Source organism: Rhodamnia argentea, chromosome 3, assembly GCF_020921035.1.
Source record: "Rhodamnia argentea isolate NSW1041297 chromosome 3, ASM2092103v1, whole genome shotgun sequence".
NCBI lineage: Eukaryota > Viridiplantae > Streptophyta > Magnoliopsida > Myrtales > Myrtaceae > Rhodamnia > Rhodamnia argentea.
The window spans coordinates 6,643,997-6,667,372 of NC_063152.1; the positions used below are offsets into that span (position 1 = coordinate 6,643,997).

The 23,376-nt window shown below is 40.1% G+C and overlaps 3 protein-coding genes across 4 annotated transcripts; 2 read left to right on the forward strand and 1 right to left on the reverse strand.

Moving 5' to 3' along the window:
• Positions 1-584: 584 nt before the first annotated feature.
• On the reverse strand, positions 585-1,833 carry LOC115727314 (40S ribosomal protein S27-2). 2 transcript variants are annotated; one of them, XM_030657502.2, is made up of 4 exons: positions 1,727-1,833; positions 1,307-1,408; positions 990-1,018; positions 585-900 (listed from the first exon to the last, which is right to left on the reverse strand). In XM_030657502.2, exons 1-4 carry the CDS (start codon positions 1,727-1,729, stop codon positions 774-776), a joined length of 261 nt encoding a protein of 86 aa, XP_030513362.1. In that variant the 5' UTR covers positions 1,730-1,833; the 3' UTR covers positions 585-773. The 2 variants fall into 2 exon arrangements, with proteins under 2 accessions (XP_030513362.1, XP_048131805.1); XM_048275848.1 differs by lacking the exon at positions 1,727-1,833 and adding an exon at positions 1,625-1,643.
• A 1,196-nt stretch (positions 1,834-3,029) lies between these two features.
• LOC115727313 lies at positions 3,030-7,454 on the forward strand. Its single transcript, XM_030657501.2, has 5 exons — positions 3,030-3,553; positions 4,042-4,105; positions 4,863-5,027; positions 6,690-6,755; positions 6,913-7,454. Exons 1-5 carry the CDS (start codon positions 3,273-3,275, stop codon positions 7,093-7,095), a joined length of 759 nt encoding a protein of 252 aa, XP_030513361.2. The 5' UTR covers positions 3,030-3,272; the 3' UTR covers positions 7,096-7,454.
• Positions 7,455-10,408: 2,954 nt separating this feature from the next.
• Positions 10,409-16,013, forward strand: LOC115727307 (putative disease resistance protein At4g19050). The gene is given in 8 exon segments (XM_030657491.2): positions 10,409-11,370; positions 11,373-11,457; positions 11,460-11,923; positions 11,925-12,096; positions 12,099-12,659; positions 12,662-14,271; positions 14,273-15,182; positions 15,352-16,013. Coding segments are annotated over 7 exon segments (4,467 nt in total). The 5' UTR covers positions 10,409-10,698; the 3' UTR covers positions 15,176-15,182; positions 15,352-16,013.
• Positions 16,014-23,376: the final 7,363 nt, after the last annotated feature.

Consider the following 23,376-nt stretch of genomic DNA (forward strand, 5'->3'; position numbering starts at 1 on the left):
CAGATCAGTATCCTCCACAACTTTCAAACATGCATTTCCCCTAAGACATTCCCCTGCATTATTCTCTAAGAGCCATTCAGATACGGATCTAGTATATGCTCAATTCTAACCACAAAAAGAGTTGAATAATCAGCACATCATACGAGTAGTTCTTCCAACAGAATTGCACCCCATATTTCAAGGTATCCTCATCAGATCCAAACATAGGATGTGGTCTAGTGTTTTTATATGAGACATATAGATAAACCAACCCTACAATTGAGTATCTCCAGGGCGTAGGTAAATTTTCAAGAGACCGACATGATAAGGACGCAGACTAAACAAAAGATCAGGAGCTTCCAAGCTGTGCCCCTGCCTCAGGATTTCAAGCAATGCACACGAGCCAAAAAGGGGTGAAATGGGATGTAAGCAGACAAAAGTTAATCAACTCGAGATATTCAGACACATCTTATAAGACATCACTAAGCAATGGCATGTACAAGCTCGCAGCAGCAAAGATCGTTTTGCTCGGTGACTTGAGACTTCCACATAGCCATCATGCAAAAAGTAACCGTGAATTTACTAACGGAACCAAAATCTTAATCTCAAGAAAGAACACTCCAATCCATCACAACATATATAAGGGGAAGAACAGGAACTTTCATCAAGGATATGTTGATCCAACGAAAAAAAGATACTACATGGAACAGACAAAGACCAGTTCTTTTCCCAAAACGAAAATTTGAAGCTCTTCAACTCATAGCAGCTAACGGAAAATTGAATCTAAACATCTCTCAATCACCCTTTCTCCTAAAGGAGCAACCCTCCGTGAGCCTAGCACGCCCACCGGTTGGCTGGCACAAGACCGTCTGGCAGTTGCCACAAACCACCACGGTTTGAGAGTGGCTGAAAACAGTGGTTCTGCATTTAAACACATTGTGCCAACAAGTCAACAACAACTCACAGCACAACCAAAACCAACTTAACCTATCACCTTCGCAAATACTCACATGTTGAAGCATCCCTGGCACTTCACATCCTGAAACCCCAAAAACACAAAAGCAAAATTAATTAGACAAATTGCTCTGCCTTTCTAAATACGTCTTCAGACTGCAAAAGAAATGGAGACTAACTACAGACAGCGACCCCTCCAAATGCTAATCAGATAATAAGTTCACAATTCTAAGAAATCTGAACTTTCAGACAGCCAACACGCGTTCATTCTTATCAAAGACCACACCATCAACTACAACAATTAACAAACATAAACCAAATAAATAACAAGTCGTTATGTGCCAAAGGATCATTCATCGACACTCAGACATACCATGAAAAAGGAATTGGGCGATTGAACGAGACGTTTGAGCTTGTGCTTCCTCTTCTCAAGCTCCGCCGGCGGGTTCAGCAAATCGATATCGTTCTGGAGGACCTATTCCAAACGAAGCAATCCAATCAGGTAAGAAGATCCACCGTTTACCCTCTTCCGAACTCGAAATGGAAATAATTAGACGACGAAGTAGACACCACTCAATCTCGCTTGCTTCAGCTTAACTAAACAAAAGAAGACACGACCCAGAATTCAATCAACTTCAAGCCGCAACCTGAAGCAATCCGGAACCCAATACTCACAAGCAGCTACTCTCGCCATCTCTCAGTTCACAAGGCCTTTTCGCAGCACAGCAAGAAACAAATGCCCGAGTTTCTAAGGCAAAGAAGAGGGTCGAACGGAAGGAGATTCTTCACTTACCATCGTGACGGAGATTCAAACGAGACCCACAGAGAAACCCCAGAAAACCCTAACAGATAGCTTCGCGGCGGATCAGAGGCAGGCGTAGGACAAGATCATGTGGGTTATATAGTGAAGTCAGAGTTGGGGGAGCCATGCTCTTAGGTAGAACTTAGAAGACCCAAAACCTATACGAGGGTGCAATCGGGCCGGGCGGTCCGGGCCTAGAGGGGCTTCGGCCCGGAACTAAAAAATGGGCCTGTTCATAAGGCCTGGAGCCTGTTGGCCCGGGCCCAACTAATTCTTGATTTGATCTTTTGTCACCTTTTCTGACAAAATTCTCTTGAATTTCTATTTATGTATGCTAGCTGCTCTGTCGCACACACACTACGTGCATGCCGAAGTACGAGGTAAATTAAATAATTGTAAGATATATATGTGCAAAATATAATGATCTACTAATGAGTTTTTATTACTTACAATCACCGTATGAATCAAACTATCTAAATATACAAAGCATTCATATTTTAAAATAGTATATAAACGGGACAGACGGCAAGGTAGGTTTATTACCGCCTCGCCTCACTCCATCAAATTTGCTCGCTCTATACCCCGCCGTTTTTTCCCATCACCTTATTATAGCCGAAAAAACCCATCATGTACATGTCGATGCCTCGGTGGAGCGACGGGCCTCGCTCCTCTTGTTATTTCCAGTAATACATTACCATAAAATTATATTTATATTTAAACTTTTTACGTTTGGTTGAACGCTCGATATAGACTTACATATAAAATATTATAAAAAAATTCTACTTTTTCACCCAATCAAAAGCGTTGTTAATATTAAAATTAACATAAATTTCTGTGTACCGCTTTCGCAAATCGAATCCCGCGCTAAACTTTCACTTCCCATGTCCTTCCCTTTTCCACCATCTTCAATCTAACTCAACGCCAATTCACGTGAAGCTCGATCACATTCGACCATTTTTCCGACATCATTTGACTAAAGTACGAAGAAAAGCATCCGATCCAATCTTAACCCCAAATCCGTTTTATCCCCAAGAAAAGGGTGCAACTAATCCGAGATTTTTTTTTTTTTTTTGTTGGGGTCAAAACTAATCTGAGATTAGACCGTTAATTTGGACGCCAATCTTTGTTTGGTAGGAAGTGGAGCACCTAACCTATATCTTCGTCCTACGTGGCGACAGCTGGACGGTCCGCGACCCAACTTGTCCGAACGGCGGACACTGGGGCCCACGCATTAATCCCGCCCACCCCAATCTTTAGAGAGAGAATCGTCGCTACCCGCTTCCTTCCTTCCTTATCCTTCAAATCCCACAGCGACCACTCCAAAACAAAAGCGAAAAACCGAAATTGTTGTTTAATCATTTGCATTAGTGTGCCAATGCTAATGGGCATCAAAAGGAGCTTCCTTTTTCGGAGAAGCTACGGAGGAGAACGCCTTGAGGAGGGGAAGAGAAGAACAGAACCCGCATAAATCCAAAGCCAGAGGAACCGAAAGTTGCCTCCTTTCTGTTGGGTCTCGAGCTTTGGGGGCTGGTCGTTGATGGCGGACTCGGAGAAGAGAGAGAAAGCGGGAGGAGAGCGGGAGGGGGAGGAGGAGGAGGAGCAGAGACTGTTGATGGAGGGGGTGACGGTTCTTGATTTCGACATGCTGTGCTCGACGGTGGCGTTGCAGACGCAGGGGAAATGGAGGAAACTTGAGAGTGGTGATTGTGGCGGGGGTGATGATGAGGAGTCGGAGCTTGGTGGTGGAGTTTTTAGGATGTGGGAAGGTGAGGTTCTTGATTGCTTCGAGGATCGTCGTATTGCTCTTCAATCTTCATGGTTAGTTTTAGTTGTTTTTTTTATTTTTTTCTTTTAATGATCTTCTTGTTGTTTAGTTTCTATTTAAGAGAAGATAACATAAACTATTGCGAATTGATGTTGCAATTTTCGGTGGAAGTCAACGAAGAGACAGATCTTTTTGTTGTTTCCGGGGTTTTGGGCCTGAATTCAGCTCATGCAATTGGGAGCTCTTCCATTAGGGAAGTAGCTTTTTTTAGGTTTGTCTGATGAATTATTTATGCCGTGAGAGGACATTTCATTGTGTGTGGAATACTTGTTCTTTTCTAGGTTGAAAGATTTTGTTTGCAGAAAATTCTGCTCTTGTTGGACCGAGACCTCTATTTTGGTTCAGCACATGTTTTTTTTTTTTCTTTTTGTTTTGACTTGGGAGTTTTACTGTTTTTGACTTTTTGGAGAGGACTATCATTCTGTGTGTTTTTGTACCATGAACTAATGACATCAAATAATTTCTGTGATTGGTTGTGCAGTTGTCCATGCTACAGATTTGGTAAAAACATGAAGCGTGCGGGTTTCGGTTCTTGCTTTATGCAGGTAAATTGTCCATAAGGATGATCGAGCTTCTTTTTGCTATGAAGTTTCTCTGATTAGGCGAAGTTGGCTTTCCGCTACAAAGCACTTCTTGGCAAAATTTACGTAATAGGGTATTAATAAGGCGGATTTTGAAGTCTCTTTCATTCCTTTACTGTGATCGCGTTCGTTATGATGTGGAAAATGTAACTACTAGCTGCCTAGACCTTGCTTTCATCCACATGCATATTTTAAGTATTGTACAATATTTCTCTATGATTGAACATATATTTTTAATTGCATTGCTTATTTAGTGGTTCCCAACATGAGTACAGCGACATTAAACCGAGTTTATTAGCTTTCTTGCCCCTGTCATGCCTTTCTTGAGCCAAAATGCCAATAGTTGGTCTTGGAGGTAAAAAGGGGAGCCATCCAGATTAGCACAAATAAAAGGGTTTTTGAATGTCTTCTGTATCTTCTCACTCTAATTGTAGTCTGAATGATGGTTTATACTCAATTTCTGGATGTTGGAGCGCAAGCACCTTGCTGCTGTCTTGTTGACCTACATTCTTAGTTCAACTGTTGCGGTTCTGTCAAGTATGTCTAAACATTTCTCTGTCAGTTGGACCTCATAAACTCATATTAATAGTGATTCGCGTGCTTATTTTCATGACATGGAATGCAGCTTCCTGCAAGATCTGCCCATGTGCTTGACCGGCAGCTTAGTCTTCTCCAAACTGGGTGCTTTGTCACTGATTTGGTTTTGCCATTTATATTGCAGGGAACCTTCCACTTTGTTCTTGCCTTCTGTGCGTTCTTCAGCGTGATTGCTTTTGCAGTAACCAAGCGACACTTATTTCTCTACTTAGCAGTAGCTTTTGCCTTCTCACTTGCAACATATATGGGTTTATTCCGTACACAAATTAGAAAGAAGTTTAACATCAAAGTAAGTCTCTCATTCTTGCTTTATGTCCAGTCTATGTAGCTGCTATATATCCGATAATTGTACACAAAGCTTTTCCAAGTTATATATGGTTTCTCTGCTGGAAATAGCTTCTGTTTCAATGGTTTCTGTGGATCTTATCTCTATACCATTTAAAAGCAATTGGTTCTTCTTCGATTTTATACTTCTGAGATCTCCTCTTAGCGTTTCTAATCTTATGACACTTCAGGCTTGCTTTTTACTTGTCTGGGAAAAAAGTTTGTTGTTTCTCTGTCTTCTTGCTTGAAGTTCTCCAATTTGTTAAAGACCTGTATATCTGCTATCTTGACGAAGGTATCATCTACAAAGTTGGTAGCGACCAAAGTTGAACCAAAGCAGCCGCCATCTGAAATCTTCCATACCAATGCTTGTTCACTCTCATCTACTTTTGTTGGATCTCCATCCTCATGACATTTGAGAGTCCATCATTACAGTGGAAGCACACTGTAGGTTAATAAAAGCAGGGTCTCGGTAACTTGGCTTATTCGAACTTGTATACAAAAATATGACATTTTTTCCTGCTTTCCCCTTAATTTGTTTTTCTGCTGAAATGATGACTGTTGTCTCTCATATTTTGCTTTTCCTGCTGATGCATTTCTGGCTTTTTTGTCTAGTTGTTTGTCTGATCTCACCCACTGTGTTCACACATTTGATTTCGATTGAGGCTTGTTATGCAAAGATCCCTAGACATTGAGGGCCCTCTCAAGTTTACCCTTAACTTCAAATCCAATTGACCTCACAATAATCATATTCATTGCTTTTGTTACCCTTTTGTCAAGTGTAATTGTCAAATGTCAATTTGCCTGCAGACAGGGATGGGCCAGCCCAATTGTCTTGATTTCTGAATCCATGATAAGCATTGATTGACTTAGTTTTTACTTCAAATAAGCACACGTAGGAAGTCAAAAGACATGGATTCTAGTTGCTGAGACATATTCATTGCAGAGTGACATGATGTGATCAATGACCATTAATGTAGCATTGATGTTGTATAGCTGAGATTGTGTGATCTTTCGTAACTTGCATCTACAGTGGTTGTTCCGGGTAGCATGATAGTCATTGAGGATGACTATACTCCATAGATGGTGGACCCTGGTCACATGTTAGGTCTGCTGCTTTACCAAGAGCCATGACAATGACAAGATCCAGTAGACGGCTAGGCTTAGTTGTGGTCCAAGATCCAGGAAGTTTTAAGAGACAAACTAAGAGCCAAGATAAAGATCCACTCAATTGATCTCCATGTAATTTGAGAAATTGGGGATGAAATTGAAAAATCCCTTAGAGTAGGAAGAATGGTGTGGCACTAATGGTGGTCCAAGATCCAAAAAGTTTATGATTCGAGTTCTTATTTCCTGCTTCCGATCATACCCACTAAATAAAAGAATAAAAGAAAACACCCGTAGAGTTCGGAATTGTTTTGGTGAAGTCAGGAATGGTATAATTCACTCAGTTAATACGCATATTAGTGTCTCCTCTCTTTTCTATTGCTTTCACTTCCTTTTTCCCCATGTTGTCATAATTTCTCTCAACTTCCTTTTTGGGCTGATTAATGTCATTTGGTCTATTTTTATTTATCAATATCAGTGGATCTTGACATTCAACTTCTTCGCTGATCTCTTATTACAGGGTACCGATAGCTTTTTGGATGATTGTGTCTACCATTTTATATGTCCATGCTGTGCCTTATGTCAGGTAAAGTTTCTCCTGGAATCATGTTCAAACTCCATGAGATTGGTTAAGTCGAAGATCCACACAAATGGTCGTTTATTGTGCATCGCTAACGGAAAGTCTACGATTTTCTTTTTCCTGTTCTGGGCCCTGGTTCTCATGTTACTTCAACATTGAGCAGGAATCCCGAACTTTGGAGATGAACAATGTCCAGGACGGAATTTGGCATGGTCGTGGCGACACAATATGTGTGGGTACTTACAGTGAAGAAAGCAAAGCAATACTCGAGCTGAATTCAAGCCCTGTCTCCGCGACCGAGTGCCCCGAACCTTGCACAATGCAAAAAGACACTACAACAGGCTGAGAATTTCTCAAAGCTTGTGAGAAGCTGTAATCTTCTGAAGCATCAGTCGGGTTAGCAGTCAAAGGATTGTCAAGCATGCTCTGTCAGTGTGAAGCCCAAGTTGCGCTAGTTTCTGGTTGTAGTCACTAGGAGGTGGCAGATGTTGGCCAGGCAGTACGACCGCCATTGATTCAGGGAAAGCGATTTGAAAATGTCTTTTCCTCATTATACTCAAAATTTCTCCCAGTGTAGGTGTGGAAATTGATTTCTTAGGAATGCATTAGTTCTGTAGATTGAAGAAGTTCAACCCTTGTTACTTGGGTTGCATCAGATTGCTGTATGGGGAACAAGTTCATGGTGTATATCAAAGTCATTGACATGCAGAATTTTAATTCTTTCAATATAGCATTTGAACTCATCTCTAAGTGTTCAATGCAGCCTTTTATTTGATCAAATAAAAGGAAAAGTCAGCAAATGTGCAATCTAGTCCTTAACTTCCTAAACTGTTGCCAAATGTGCAATCTAGTCCTTAATCTCTCAGTTTGATCAATTTAGTCCCTATTTTCCATAACAAACTCAAATCATTCTTTTGACACTATTCACAAGTTTTCATAATTACATTATTGTCCAGACTTTATAATTACGTTTTCGTTTCAATTCCTTGCCTAGATCATGAACATATATGGCATATTTTGATTACTTTTTTTAATTTTATTTAAATATATCTTAGCTTATGATCACTGTAATAGTAAAAATGGAATCTCATTTAAAATTGTATCAAGTTGATGCTATTTTAAAGTCCAAGTGTTTTAAGAAGTATACTTAGTGACGATTTTATTTTGTCATATATAATCCTACTTACATTAACTTAAATCTTGTTTTAACATTTATAGCACACATTTGTCAAGAGAATTACTTGATTCACAAGCATAAGCTTCAATGATTGCTTTTCACTTCATGAACCTCCTCAGCTGCTAAGTAGAGATCACGCCAATTAGAAGCTTTATAGTTATCCAATGAGCGGTTTTCTTATTTGATAATGATAAAAAAAAAGAGAATATTAGTTCGCCTAATTCCCACGTAAATATATTCAACGTGCACGACGGAATAACAGAAAAAACAGAGGAAAATGTCGATCCGTCTTTGCTAACCTACAGGCTCGTTGTTCTCGCCTCGCGAGAGAAGTGGACGATCGGTGCTTCCGAGATCTTCTCGGTCTAATTTGAGGCTAACCTTGCATGGGTTTTTAACTCTTAATTTAATCACTAAAGGTTAAGCTGTCATCCGCTAAACAATGCTTAATAATATTTTTGATTGGATATGAGCAATAATCAATGATCTGTAAATTTATCAATATAAAGGGGACGTATATGCCCTATATGATGCTTATGAATATTCTCGTCTTATTACTATAAAAATAATGTTCTCATACACAAAAAAAAAAACTTGAAAATATACACATTTTATTAGATTTTCAAACTTTTCAAAAAAAAATAAATAAAATGAAAATAGAAACAAATGAGACAAAAAGTTAGCTTTTATATGACGGATAAGAGAAATCCTACTATCCCCCCTTTTTTGTTATATCTTTTATATCATTATAACTATTATATAGCTAAAGGTTGTCGCTAAATGATGCTTAATAATTTTTTTGATTGGATATGAGCAAAAATCAATAATCAATGATCTGTATGAAATATATTATTCTCCATAACTACCATGGTTTGCCTTTTAGTTGTGTAGTTCCAGATTGGCTTGCATTGGACTTGCAAGCTGTCCAAAATTTGCTCTCACAAACCCTAACATACTTAAATAAAGAGGTTAATATCACGAAAAACCTCAAATTAGTACACTTACAATAAATTTATTTCAAATTATTTTTTGACCACTAAAAACCTAAACCGATACATTTTTAACAAATTTACCCCAAATTGGTACACATGTGATAAATTTATCATTTATTAGTTTCCGTTAAATTTTATCGTCAAATGCACATGGCAATTGCTAGATATACACGTTTGGCATTTTTATCCTCTATTTGTCACGGGTTTATCGATTTAGGGTTTTTTGTCGTATTAATCCAATTCAATGAAAATTAATGAAGGGTAAATTTATCACGGGTATACCGGTTTGGATTTTTTATGGTCAAAATAATTCGTTTAGGTTAAATTTGTTACAAATGTACCGGTTTGGGATTTTTGGTGGTCAAAAAAATAGTTTGGGGTAAATTTGTCACGGGTACATCAATTTGGGATTTTTTAGGGCAAAAAAAATAGCTTTGGATAAATTTATTATAGGTATAGCAATTTAGAGTTTTTCATGGTATTAAACCCTTAATAGAAAAGCTTTTCCACCTGAATTTCAAAATTACTGAATCAATTATTTTGGAATTAATAAGCAGCAGATGATCACAATGCCAAATTGACATTAGGTACGTCTGATCTAATTCAAGGACTTTTTAGAGCATGCCCAACATGCATGGGCACGTGAATTTGTGCCTCGGAGATAAGACCAGAGTTCGATTAGGACTTTATGCTTATCAAAACTCTTAACTCGGTGCGACTGCTCTTGAACCTAGCCATACAAGAAAGGGGTGTTCGGATAACGCCTCCGACTGAACTACTGTTTCCTAGTTACTCATCAAACTGCGCTCTACTCGGTTAATGCAGCGGCCGGCTACTTTCGAAAGATCGATGGCTTAGTTTAGTGAATACAAAATCCGAACCCAACACATATCATCACACCAATGTTGAACATTCGTGTATGTGTGGACCTAAGCAGGTAATGCCTTTCCTTCATAGTACATTTGTCTGCTTTACCTTGTGAAACTTGCATAGCCTCGCTTTATCCCGAGCTTTCATAACCTGGGTAAGTTCATCCAACGTTCTTGTGCCAACAAATTAAATGCCGGAATTGAGCCAACCCTCTAGCTCATGACTTGTCATGTCGAAAGGTTGAGAAAATTTACATTAAATTTTTGAAGTGTTTCGTCACTTGCTAAGCGTAATTGTTTAACTGCAGTGGTTTTTGCCCATATAAAATGTCCTTTTGGGATAGTACATATGCTGCATATTAGATGAATTAGCGTAACTTTAGCGGCAAAGTGACATGAAGGGAATCTTTACGGAGCAAAGCCTATTTTTCCTTCTCTGAGCTCTTAATTTTATGTACTAACTTATTCTTAAAGCTGGGAAACTTCACCTAATTCCAACAATGTCTTCGATGAAGACTATCAGATCCTCTATAAGACCTCAGTCAAGTGCTATTCTCTTATTATGGCACATTGGTCAGAGAACCACTTAGATAGGCTATATTAATTTTTCTCATGCGCCTGGACATATCAGACATACTGTTCGTAAAATGGATTAACAAAATTATTCTTCTTGTAAAGTGTGTTCACAGAATTAGAAAATATGCTAAACCTTCCTTCACAAGACTATATAACACTTTTCTGTCTGCTCTCTACCAGGTTGGAGTAATGAAATTGGTAGCTTAGGTTTTTATTTTCTTCCGATGTAATTGAGAGTTGATAATGCGCACTTCTATTGTATATGGAACAGTTGAACTCAACATATTTTGAAGATCTTCTTTGGAAGGACATAATGCTTCAACCACTCTAAATTGATGTCTTTTATGCAGTCACCTTTGCCAATGATGGCCAACCCAGTAGATTCTTTGGAAGCTCGAAAGAAAGATATTTTAGCTCTTCTAAGGGATGATAACGTCAAAACAGTTGTCCTTTTCGGAGAAATGGGAGTAGGGAAAACATGGATGGCAAGAGAGGTAACAGCCATACTCAAGGGTTCATCCTATGGAACTCTTTGGATGGTTCTGGGAAAAAAGTATGAGGAAAGAACTTTTCTTGAGAATAGTGCCTTTCAGCTGTCTGTTTTTCCTTCTAATGAGGAATGGGAGGAAGATGATAAAAATGCTGACATGGAGCAGCAGGAGGGAAAAGTGGACATGAAAAGTCTGAAACAGAGGATCCTTAATAAGCTTAAATTGATGAAACCTGCAAAACTTGAAGAAGCAGAAGCAGCGAAATCAGAAGGGAAGAAATCTGGAAAGCCTGAACAGAAAGCAATGGCGAAGGTTGATCAGAAGGATTCCAGAAAAGGGCCTTATCTTCTTATTGTTCTGGATGATATTGCTGATGAGGACCAAGAGAAAGTTGTCACTGCTTTAAATGGCCTGCTTCATGAGCACCTTCTTAAGGTTTTGATCACGAGAAGGGGCAGTGACATAGGTGCTGGCTCCGAAGGAATCAGTGATACAATTGAGACAGAAGGTGGGAAAATTATACCATATATAAAATCAAACCCCTCTGTAATGCTGACTCATTGAACTTATTGAAGAGCAGGGTCAAGGTAGAACTTTCTAGGGCAAAGGGTTCAGAAGACTGTCTGATGCTATTGGTAGTAGTAGCTCAGGTCGTCCTGGGGTGATTATCATGATTGCAGAAGCCTTGAATCATGTTGAGGACTTGAAACTGGACAATGCAATTGAAGAAGCTGCCTCTGTTGTCGAATCTACTGATATCGCAAGGTTATTGCAGTACTTGGATGATATGTTGCCAAGCACCCTCAGCAAGTGTTGCAGGCATTGCAGGTACTTGTTTAGATACTTGTTTCCTGAACGTAGTGGTATCCACTACAATGGGCTGATAACTCACTGGTTAGTGGAAGGATACTTTGACAACCATGATCATATTGAGAAGGCTTATGAGGAAGCACATTGTACTCTGATGGAGCTCAGAGATCGTGGTTTTCTAATAGAAAAGGAGAATAGTTATGTTCATATGGAAAGTGATGCTTTGGATTTCCCTGATCACCAGCGCTATGGACTTAGCGCATTCTTTGGGCCTTGGCTTGGCTACTGTGCTGAAGGACAAAAAGTGGGCTGGTCTTGGAAGGGGTGTACTGACAGATGGGATGATCAAGACTAATCATGGAGAAGGGATGATGTCCATGCTCCTTGTTGATGGTGCTCATCTTTGCAGGGAAGTCCCTGAAACATTCTTCAAACCCAAAAGTTCAAACAAATTCCCTCACCACTGTCTGAGTCGAAGGAGCTTCAAGTGCTTGTTCTGCGGGGATGTACTCTGTTGGAGAAAGTAGGTGATATCCATGAACTTACAAAGTTACTAGTTCTTGAGATATCTGGGGCGGGTTTGACAAAGGAGATCCAAGACGATCTTTTCAAGCGGATGGAAGAACTTACGTCTCTTAACCTATCTGAAGTTGGCATCGAGCCAATTCCTTCTTCTGTCCTTAATCGGACTACGCTCCGTTGGCTCATCCTTAGAAAGTGCCCAAATTTGGACCAATTGTCTGGTCTGAGATCTTTGAAAAATCTGGAAGTGCTTGATGTCTCTGGTTCAGTCTCTTTTAAGAGAATCGTGGACAAGAACCTTTCTGCTCTTAAAAAGATACAAACTCTTGACCTTTCTCAAACAAAGAATGACCACTTGCCCTTTCTTCTAAATTTAGGAGATCTAACCCGACTCCTATTAAGTGACTGTCCTTTACTCTCAAGGCTGCCATCCCTCAAACCTGTGAGTCATCTTGAGATTCTTGATCTTTCAAGGGCAACATCCTTGAAGAAACACAAGATGATTCTTTGGAAACTAAACGTAACCTCAGAATTCTCGATCTCTCTGGTAGTGCTATAAATAAGCTACCTGCCAACATCAGCAACCCATCACATCTTTTATTAAGCAGTTGTGTTGATCTCAAAAGTTTGCCACCCACACAGGACCTCAATCGCCTTGAGCAACTTGACCTATCAAATTCTAAAATAAAATCTCTCCCATCATTTCCCGACCATTCTGAACTTCGTTTGCTATTGCTACGGAATTGTAAATTCCTTACTAAAGTGCCGAACTTAAGTGAACTTAAGAAGCTGGAAGCTCTTGATCTTTCAGGATGTAGTGAGTTGGTGCTAGGATGGGATGTATCCTTTAAGCACATGTCTCACCTCACAACGCTGAATCTCTCAGACACTAAAGTTGAAAGCCTTCCCTCAGATTGCTTTCCTAGCAGCCTTCGCCGCCTAATTATGAGAAATTGCACCAACTTGAAAGACCTTCCTTCCCTGGAAGCTCTGTCAAACCTAGAGGAACTTGACCTTTGTGGTACAAAATTTTTTAGCAATATAGGTGTTGAATTTCTTCAACATACGAGTAAACTCAGGGTTCTCAACCTCTCCGAAATAAAATTTGAAGAATTTCCGTCTGTGTCACACCTCACGAATCTGAGGGAACTCTCACTGAGAGGTGGTGGTTCTTGTAAAGTGTCAGATCTGGAGGCACTTAAAGAACTCGAGGTGCTGGATCTATCAGAGACAGAAGTTGAGTCTTTACAATCCCTTCAGACTTTTTGCAACCTCCGACAGTTGTTGCTAAAGAACTGTGCTGATTTAGACGACTTGAAATTTTTGGTGTCACTTAGCAAATTGGAGGTCCTAGATCTTTCTGGAACAAATATAAAAGACTATCCATATGAGATCTCGGACCTGAGAAGTCTTAGGAAGCTTGATCTGAAGGTTAGGAAGCATGCTGAAGAGATTGATTGGGAGAAGATAAAGTATATACCCGACCACTTCAACTTGAAATGTGACGGATCCATGAGTCCTGAAAAATCTAATTCTAATAGTGTGGTCTGGCCTTCCATATCAATCTGCAGTACCCAATTTCTCCAGTTCTTGGAGGAAAACTCAAAACTGTGGGGGACATGCTTCCAAAAGTTCCATTGCTCTATTTGGCTTCCAAAAGAGCTTCCACAGGAGAAAGACACAAGGACGTTCTATGGCCTTGGTGACAATGGCTTATTGAGGGATATCGACTCCCAAGGAAGAATACCTCGTCATAAAGAGCTATCGGGGTTTCTAGAGATTCATGGATCCTATGTCAATTCAAATCTGCCTAAAGGTGTTCTCAAGCATGCTGATCACATATCGCTGATTGACAATAGCTCTATTAGCCACTTATCTGGGCTTGGTGAAGAGTTTTTCGAATCAATAAAGAGCTTTTGGCTTGAGAGGTGCACGGAGATCCATAGTATAGTAGATGTAGAAGAAGAGGTCAGAGTTTTGGGAAATCTTACCTCTCTTTATCTGTGTAATCTCTTTTCCTTACATTCCGTATGTGGTGATAACTTTCAGTCTGAAACAGAGGTCTTCTCAGATCTTAACAAGCTAGTACATAGAGTACTGCCCAATGCTTGCCAACATTTTCCAACTGTTGAAGCTGCCAGAGCTGGAGACCCTCCAGATCAAATTTTGTGATGAAATGAAAGAGCTATTTACTCATGCGCCTGCAGAGTGTAAATTGCAGACCTTGGATCTTATGGAATTACCAAAGCTGGAGAGAATTGGTGTTAATATGGCCTCATTGCTAGTATTGAAAGTGAGATGGTGTCCAAATCTTATGAGTTTAGAAGAAACTCTTGGAGAAGCCAAAAATCTAGAGGTTCTCTATATTTCTGGTGCGACTAAGCTGGAGACTACTTGCAGCCAGATAATGAAGCCTGAGAGCTTCAAGAATCTGAAGCAGCTTAAAGTCGAATCCTGTCCCAATCTCAAAGAGCTATTTAAACCTCATGCGCCTGCAGAGCGTACATTGCAGACCTTGGATCTTGTGGAATTACCAAAGCTGGAGGGAATTGGCGTTACAATGGCCTCCTTGCGAGTTCTGAAAGTGAGACAGTGTCCCAATCTCAAGAGTTTAGAAGAAACTCTCGGAGAAGCCGAAAATATAGAGGTTCTCGTTATTTCCGGTGCTGCTAAGCTGGAGACTATATGCAGTCAGAAAATGAAGCCTGAGAGCTTCAAGAATTTGAAACAGGTTAAAATCAAATCTTGTCCCAAGCTCAAAGAAGTTTCTTCCTCATCTAATTTACCGCCAAACCTGGAGATTCTTGAGGTAAAATCATGTGATAGCTTGAAAACTATATTTGGAGGCAGCTCTGCAGCAGGTTCTTCATTGTCAAGTCTACAACTGTGCAACGTACCTGAGCTAAAATGCACTGGGTTCAAAGTGCCACGGCAATCTCATGTCGTTAACGTTAACTGCCGGAAGCTGCGTATAGAGTGGTCCAGTTGAGTGAAAAGTACGTTTATATATACATAAAAGTTGATACAAAGATGACTGCATTAACACATCCAAAATGTTGTTCTCTTTGCAATTTCTCCCTCTTGCTCAGTCTCTCTCCCTGGACCAAGTTGGTGCATCCCTGGTTTGTCTCTTTCTAACGCTGGTACTCATCCATTTGTTTGCAGACAATTCTGTCATCCACTGGGGATGATCCGTTAAATGCATGAAGACCCCATGAGAAATGCCCGGTGGCTTTTTTCTTGTGTACTATTCATTGTGCATATGAACCTAAAGAAAAGCACTTGGGCTTTCTGGCTGCAACGACTAATTGTGCTCGCCCTTTTTCATCTTAGTTTGAGGGCTGTGGTGCAGCATGCTAGCTGGATGCCCAGTACCACTAGAATCTGTTATGGAACGGTGTCTGTCAATTTAAGTCTGTATTTTCATGTGTGATCTTGTGTTGCGTTTTATATGGACTTGTTCTGTGATCCATATTTCCTGTAATTCGAACTCAGCGTCATTTGATACTTGTGTGATGGCTTTTGTGTCGTGCTTCCGACCGGCACTCACCATTGTCGGTTTGTTGAATGTTGATGCTCTTATCTTACGTTTCAGAGCTGTATTACAGGTTTGCAAGCATTAGGTCGTAGCTGGGTCTGTTAAAAACTGAAGTTGTTTCGAATTTGCAGGTGAGTGGGGCGGAACAAAACTTTGTTACCACACTGGCTGGACAAAAAGACTACCATCTGGGCGCCCGGAGAACTGGGAAATGGATACATTAGACTTCAAGAGAGAATTTCATGATCATTGAAGTATCACTTTAGTACACCGCAAATAAAATGTTGGTACATTCGATTCAGTTCTAAACTTTTGAATTTATCAATTTTAGTCCAAAATCCTTTCTTGAAATTGCGGTCGGGTAATTTTCGCTGCAAATCGCCGACATGGCGATATGCCACGTAGGACGGTCGGCGATGACTAAACCGTCGCATCGTTGATTTTTCGACGAAAAGTTGATCGAAAGGATTAGATTGAAATGTTAAATAAAAGCTTAAGATTAAATTAATAAAATTGAAAAGTATAAAATTAAATTGGCATTTTTAGGATCAATTGGGTAATTTTTCTTTGGTCCTCCAGCTCAAGTAGATAAAAAGGATTCGTTCCCCCACCCAAAAAAAAAAAAAAAAAAGCCAAAAAAAAAAGGATAAAAAGAAAATTGAAGGAGCGCATGCAGAAAAAAGGATGAGGAAGCTCGGGGGAGAACGTCCGCAGAAACCCTAGAATTTCAATTCCATGGCGGAGACCTCCGTGCACGGCGCCATCCACCGCAAATGCTCCTCCGGCTACCGGCCCAATCGCGCCAAACGAAACCGATCTGCTCCTACTTTGAGCCGTAGGGATCTCATCAGCGCAGTCCGTTGGGCTTCCCGTCCATGGTCGACAGAGTCCTGAGTCAGTTCACCTACCCCACGGTGAAGAAATTCCACCTCACCGGCCTCAAGTACGACGAGGCCGACCGCCCCAAGATCGGCCTATGGCTCCGGTTCGCTGGGCGGCGCTGCGTGGAGGATCTCCGCTTGTGGCTGTCTAATCGGTCGCGGTTTTTTTATATGCTGCCGGAGTTCTTGTTTTGCTTGAGCCGGTTGGTGCGCCTGGAGGTCGGTATGTGCTATTTCTCGTTGGGTGTGACTATTAGGTGGCCTTGTCTTAAGGTCTTGTCGATCGGAGATGCCAAGTTGAGTGACGATTTGCCCGGGCGAGTCTTCAGGGGATGCCCTGTTTTAGAGTCCTTCAGTTGTCCAGACGCTGGGGCGTGAACGACATTATAATTGATTCATCATTAGCCTTGGCTTTGATTCCTCTTACGTGGAGAAACTTTGCATCCCGTATTTGCTTTCCGGCATGTCTTCTTTGGTGGAAGCCGAGTTATATTTTTCCATTGCAAGTTGGGGTTCTAACTCCAAGGGCTACGACTTGTTGAGGCATCTTCTAGAGAAGCTGCGCGGAGTTACCATCGGCGGTTGGTGTTTGCAGGTAAAACCTCAATTTTTCTTACTATTTATAAGACGAACTCGTGTTGAATGGGGTCTGTGATTGGTGGCATTCTAGATTTCATCAAGGGGATTCGTTGTAATCTCATGTGTAATTAATCATTGGCTGATAGCATGATTCATAAGTTTGTTGTTACGAACTGGTGAACCTTGGACCTTTTTTCCCTCTGTTTACATTTCAAGTAAATGGATCTGGGATCTCACTCAATTAGGGACAATTAAAGCCACTAGGTTTTGCTAACTATTTTGGATGCTGCTCAATGCCACATTGTCAAATGCTTTATTTTCACAATAAAAATGCGCAAAGAGGTTATCTGAAAGAGTTACTTTTTTTCAATTCATTCCTCCAGTTTATAGACAGAAATACAATTATTTGGATATACGACAAACAGTCATGGACCTAGTCATCTTAGGTTGACAGGACTGGGTCCTGCTCTCTAGTCACCTTGGGCCGCTATTCATAAATAAATGCTACTTGGGTATCCCCTGAATATTTTACAATGGCAATAGAATGATTCACTTGGAAACTTCAGTCGATAAATAGGTTCGCTGTCTCATGTGACCAACTACTTGAATTTTCAGATCTTTCAAAGATCACAAGTTTTACCTGTGAAGCATTGTAAATAGTCTCGATTCTAAAGACATTCCCTTGTTCACTTTTACTTGTGGTGTCCTCATTGGTCTTTTCCTGGCTGCAAGACGGGGTCAGAGGATATCAAATCTGGATGGACTGTAAATTTTTGTTATTCTTTATTCATGTTGAAGGGGAAAAAGGAAATGCCAATTAATATTTTCTATTTTGCTTGCTTAATGTCCTTAGGTTCTGTCCCTCTTGGAGATGGATGGAGTGCCGTCTCCATTGTCAAAATGTCAGAATCTGATACTACATGCACCAGTTAGTCAATGGGACCTTCCCAGGATAGCTTACATGCTACGAAGTTCACAGTGCCTGGAAAAATTAGTCATATACCTGACTTGCTTCCCCATGGTATGTTCCTTTGCTATGGTCTTTTCAATTTGCTTCTTGTGCTGACTTCTCTTTCGCATTGGTGTTTAAACAATGAGTTAAAACGTTGGAAGCACATAAAGAAGATCAATCTCTAACTCTTATTTGTTCCAGCAGTTGAAAATTGCCCAACCCTGTGAGTCTACCAGCATTTGTGCAGGGCAACATTAAGCTGTTTGAGTTCATGTCTTAAATTAACTGCAGTGTTGGACTGGAGGTTCTTTTGTTGCCACGTAGCATTTGAATCTTGAACTAAGAGTTTAGCAATGAGCACCTAGAAAGAGAACATGTTTATATGTGTAGACGAGTTTGAGAACTTAAATTAAAGTAAAACTAACTAGCATCTGCAGTGAACTAATGGAAGTTGTTTGTTTGAAATTTTAGTGAGCCAATGAAGGTTTTTTTTTTTTTTTTTTCTCCCGTGGTTCAGCATCTAATGTGAAGTTTGTTTCTTGAACTGGGTATCTTTGTGCAGTTTGAGCTTGATCAAGAATCTAAAGAACGTTTTAACTTTGACAAAGAAGATTTTTTGTGCTCACAGAAGGGGAACTTTGAATGTTTGGTGAAACATCTCAAAACAGTTGAGATCGTCAGCTTTGCAGCTTATTTTTGTGAGTCGAAACATCTGCTCACCTGAATTAAGTTTCTTCTTGGGGATGCACTTGTGCTGGAGAAGTTGATTATCAAGGCTAAATTGCCGCCCACACAAGATGGGCAAAAACACCTTCAAGCCGCTGTTCCACCGGAACTACTTGGCGTGATCCAAAATGTGCTCAGCTATCAAAGAGCTTCCAAAAATGCTGAAATTATCTTTGGATTATTATTTTGAATAGGTGTCCTAAAAAAGTTTATGAAAATCTGAGTATCGAGTTGATCTCATGGCAAGGTATGGTTGCCCTGTACACTACAGTGCTCATTCTTATTCACTTTTTTTGTGAGTAAAGTTGCATGAACTATGACAGTTTTTAGGTTTCTTAACATGTAACCTAATTGAAACTTCTTTCGAGTTTAGTTCATCTGTAAATATGAACCTCTTAAGGAAAGAGGTTAATAGTAGTGCTTTGGATTATCGACATATGAAAGGGGCGTTTGGGTTGCGACATTGCTCAGCTTTCTCTCTATCCGAAATTTTATGAATAAGCGAATTAACTTTTTCAAGTGCTTTCGATTTCAAAGACACAAACTTGGAGTACTTCTTCGCTGCCCAGAAGAAGATGAACTCTAATTTCAACATGACCTTTTCTCGTGATATGATTTGGTTCAAGTTGATTTTTTATTGGTAAAGTAGTTTGCAATGGGAACTAAACATTATACCTCAAGGTTCGATTCGGTTCAACTTTTGGAAAACCGAAACAAACCGTGAAGTCATTGCTCATTTTTATATCTCCGTTAGGTTTTGTTAAAAGCCCTGACTTGAAAGTCCTTCCTTCCTGGGAAACTCTGTTGAACCTAGAGGTACTCGACCTCGATGGTGCAAAATCTTTGAGAAATCCTGAACTTGAATTTCTTCACCGTATGAGCAAACGAAGGATTCTTAACTTCTCTGAAATAAAATTTGAACAAGTGCCATCTCTGTAAAGCGTCGAAGCTTTATGCCCTAAAGGAGCTTGAGCTGCTGGATCTGTCGGGGACCGAAGTTGAGCTCGTACTTTCCCTCGAGAGTTTTAGCAACCTCGTGATCTCGTGAAGGAAAATGGTTATGCTGCTACGCATTCTCGTAAGAAAAATCCCAAATCTGGCACCCATTCGTCCTAGAAAAATCGAAATCGACGACTGAAATGTACTCCGTAGTAAATGTATCGTAAACAAGTTCAGAATTCTTAACGATATCCCGCTGCGGATTGGTCGCTCGTCAGTGTGATGCAGGGCATCGTCATGTTTGTCAACGGACGGGGGCTTTAAGATCCGCTGCCGGATGGGCAAATAGGAGATGAGATTGTAGTACAAGAGTTTCAGTACAAGGGTTAAGTACAGTACTTCACCCTTCTCTTCCCCAGGCATTAAAATTCCGGGACAAGACCTGAAAGCCCCCTTCCTCGTTTGGCAGATCGAGAGGCAGTACAAAGAAGGAATCCAAAGTCGCCGTGTACTGCACTTTCATGGCTACTACAGTATAAAAGACCGACTGTGGATTTCCGAAAGCTACGGATCTTGATGCTGCTCGAGAAGATCGGAGACTCCCACGACGCGGAAACATCATTGAGTGCAGCGTTGATGAAATCGGTTCCCGTTTTCCGGGGTTGGTTCTCGCTCGGACGGAAAGGTATCCGGATCGGTTTCGCCAGCGCTGCGCTCAATTATGTTTCTATGTTTGGGTCGGTGGCAGCGCCGGAGATTTCGAGGTTTCCAGGGGGCATTTTTCGGGTTTAGGTTGGTAATCTTGTCGTTTGGATTTCTAGGTAGCAACGGATTTAGAGTCTCCACGTTAGGCTTACGGTATATTGATTTTTGATGCAAAGTTCATTTATGATTTGTCACTAAAGTCGCAGTATATATTCTGTCTATGGCGATTATCACCATGAATTCGTCCATGTTTTCTTGTTAGATAATTCGGAAAAAGTTGCATGCTATAAATAATGAGCTTGAGTTTGTTAATAGGATATTTCGGCTCGTCGAAAAATTAAATATATAGTTTTGTACATGGCAAAATAATATTATCGAGTGGATTTATAAACTTTTATTCCAGAATATTTTGTGCAAGATAGTTGTTGTTGATCAAGGTCAATATTCACAAAACAACTCGAGGCTTGTGGCACACATTATTTTCATATTCGCATTCCCTGAAACACTCGAAATTAAAAAATTTCCAAAATGCATTTGGTGCGTGCACACCCGACGCGCTCGATAGTCGTCCGATGATGACATCGGGTGCATCCGGTCCGTTAAATAGTGGTTCATACCTAAGAGCGGATCTACCCAATTAAAGTAATGTAGGTTAATGATATAAGCTATTCGATATAATTGATCGTGATGATATAGGGGAAGGATCCTTCGGCCCGTAATAGATAGAAATGGACTTAATTTCGGAGTTTTCGATTTGGCTGCGTCGAAAGACGCGATAGATTAGGTTTTTCCTATCGGGGCCAGGTCATTTCAAGTGAAGCGAATTATAAATTTGGGAATCTATAATAGCCTCACATGGGTCGCATCGACTTCTTCCGCGTCTTCCAATTGATTACTCAACCAATTCTAATCATGAATCGTTCAATTCGACTTCGACGGTCATATCAAATGGGGCATTTCGATCACGACAGTGCATGGGGTCTTCCCAAAGCCAGATTTTTCGTGATCTTGTTTGATCCTGGAAGTGGAACGTTCCTAATGAGAGGGATCCACCAGATAATAGTGGAGATCAAGTAAGAAGGGCTCACATGCAATTAAAAGCAGAAAATATCTTTATTAAAGCAATAAGGTGCTTAACTCAAATTGATGAAAGTGCACATTACTAGAACATCCTAGGGACATTTACATGCGCAAAGTTGAGATGACGACGGATTATGACTATTCCTTTGCATTCAAACCCGCTTAACTCAAATTTAACATACCAATTCATTCCTAAATCTTTTTTTTTTTTTTTGTCAATTCCGTGCTAAACTTTTTGTATTCATGACAATTCAATCCTTCCGGCCAATGATAGAAAATCACTAACATTTGCTAGCCTCACGGATAATTTCATTACCTTCACGAACAAGATCACGTCCCTCATTACGAGCTTGTATGCATGCTTGGTTAGGCCCGATGTGACCAATTTTAGTAATTTTTTAGTATTTTTTACTTTTCTTATTTTTATCTTCTTTATCTTTTTGCATCTTTTCTTTCTCTTTCTTTTTTTTTTTTCCCTTCTTCTTCTTCCTCCCGCCATCATAGGGAAAAAATAAAATATAAAATATTCGAAAAATTGGCCATGTTAGTCTGGCCACACCATGTTAGCAAATATATAAATTAGCACAAATACAAAAGTTATAAGAGTGAATTGTCAAGAAAAAAAAAGTTTTAAAACCGAATTTGCACAATTGTAATAGATTTAGGATTTTTTGGTAATTTTTCCAATAGGCCATCTATCCATATCGGACTCTGAGAGAAAATATTCAAATGAGTAGGTCGTATTCACGTATCCAATAATAGTCTATCATGTAATCTTACAAATTGAATTTATATATGTTTTTTTTTATCTTTATGCCTAATATCTCCGGATTATATCCTTAAGTATTAACTTGTGCTTTCTTCAAATTTGTAAGCTTTTAGGTAGATTGACTCTTATCTCAAAAATGTCAACCCTAACTCTCATGCACAAATTGCTAATTTATTTCATCATATATTTAGTATAAATTGGTGATTTGTAATGGATAACTCAATTGAAATTTGGTATGGTATATAATCCATGTGGAATTGTGTGTAACCCCGATGTTCTAGGGAAATTATCCAAAAAAGTCATAAACTTATTGCAATTGTGTCAATTCAATCCTAAAGTTTTTTTTTTTCTTTCAATATAAACTTTTTGTATTTGGGCCAATTTAATCCATCCGGCCAAATTTGACAAGAAATCGTTGATTAGGACGGGCTATCCTACATGACTCCACTAGGGATGACATGGACTATTTATATATATATATTTATAAATATTTATGAATTTTTAGTTATTTTTTTCTCTTTTTTTTAATGTTATTTCATTGTGGACGGCAAGGTCACCAATGACCCTCGCCAATTAAGAGAGGCTTGACCTCGCCCAACTAAGGCCAGATTTGGTGAGGTTGTGCCTTGCCCAGCCCCCGACGAGGCTCGAGCCCTTGCCAAAGGCTGCAAGGGTGGCCTCGCTTAGGCTGCAGGGGTCTAACCCTCGCCAAAGGCCTCACTAACTCTAGGCGTCCCTTGCCGTGGCTGGGCGAAGAGGAGGAGGCACGATGTGAGGACAAATAAACATCACTTGTCATCGGGTACCCTTCTTCTCATTGTCAAAGTCGAGCATGCCTCACCTAGTCCCTCACGGCTACTGGTGAGGGCTTGACCCTTGCTAAGGGTTGGGTGAGGCATGACCCTGGCTAACCCAGCCACTAGCAAGCTCAAGCGTCGCTCCGCCACCCACAATGAAAATACGTAAAAGAAGGATAAAAAAGTGAAACATAAAATATAAAAACCCTTAAAAGTTCAAAAAC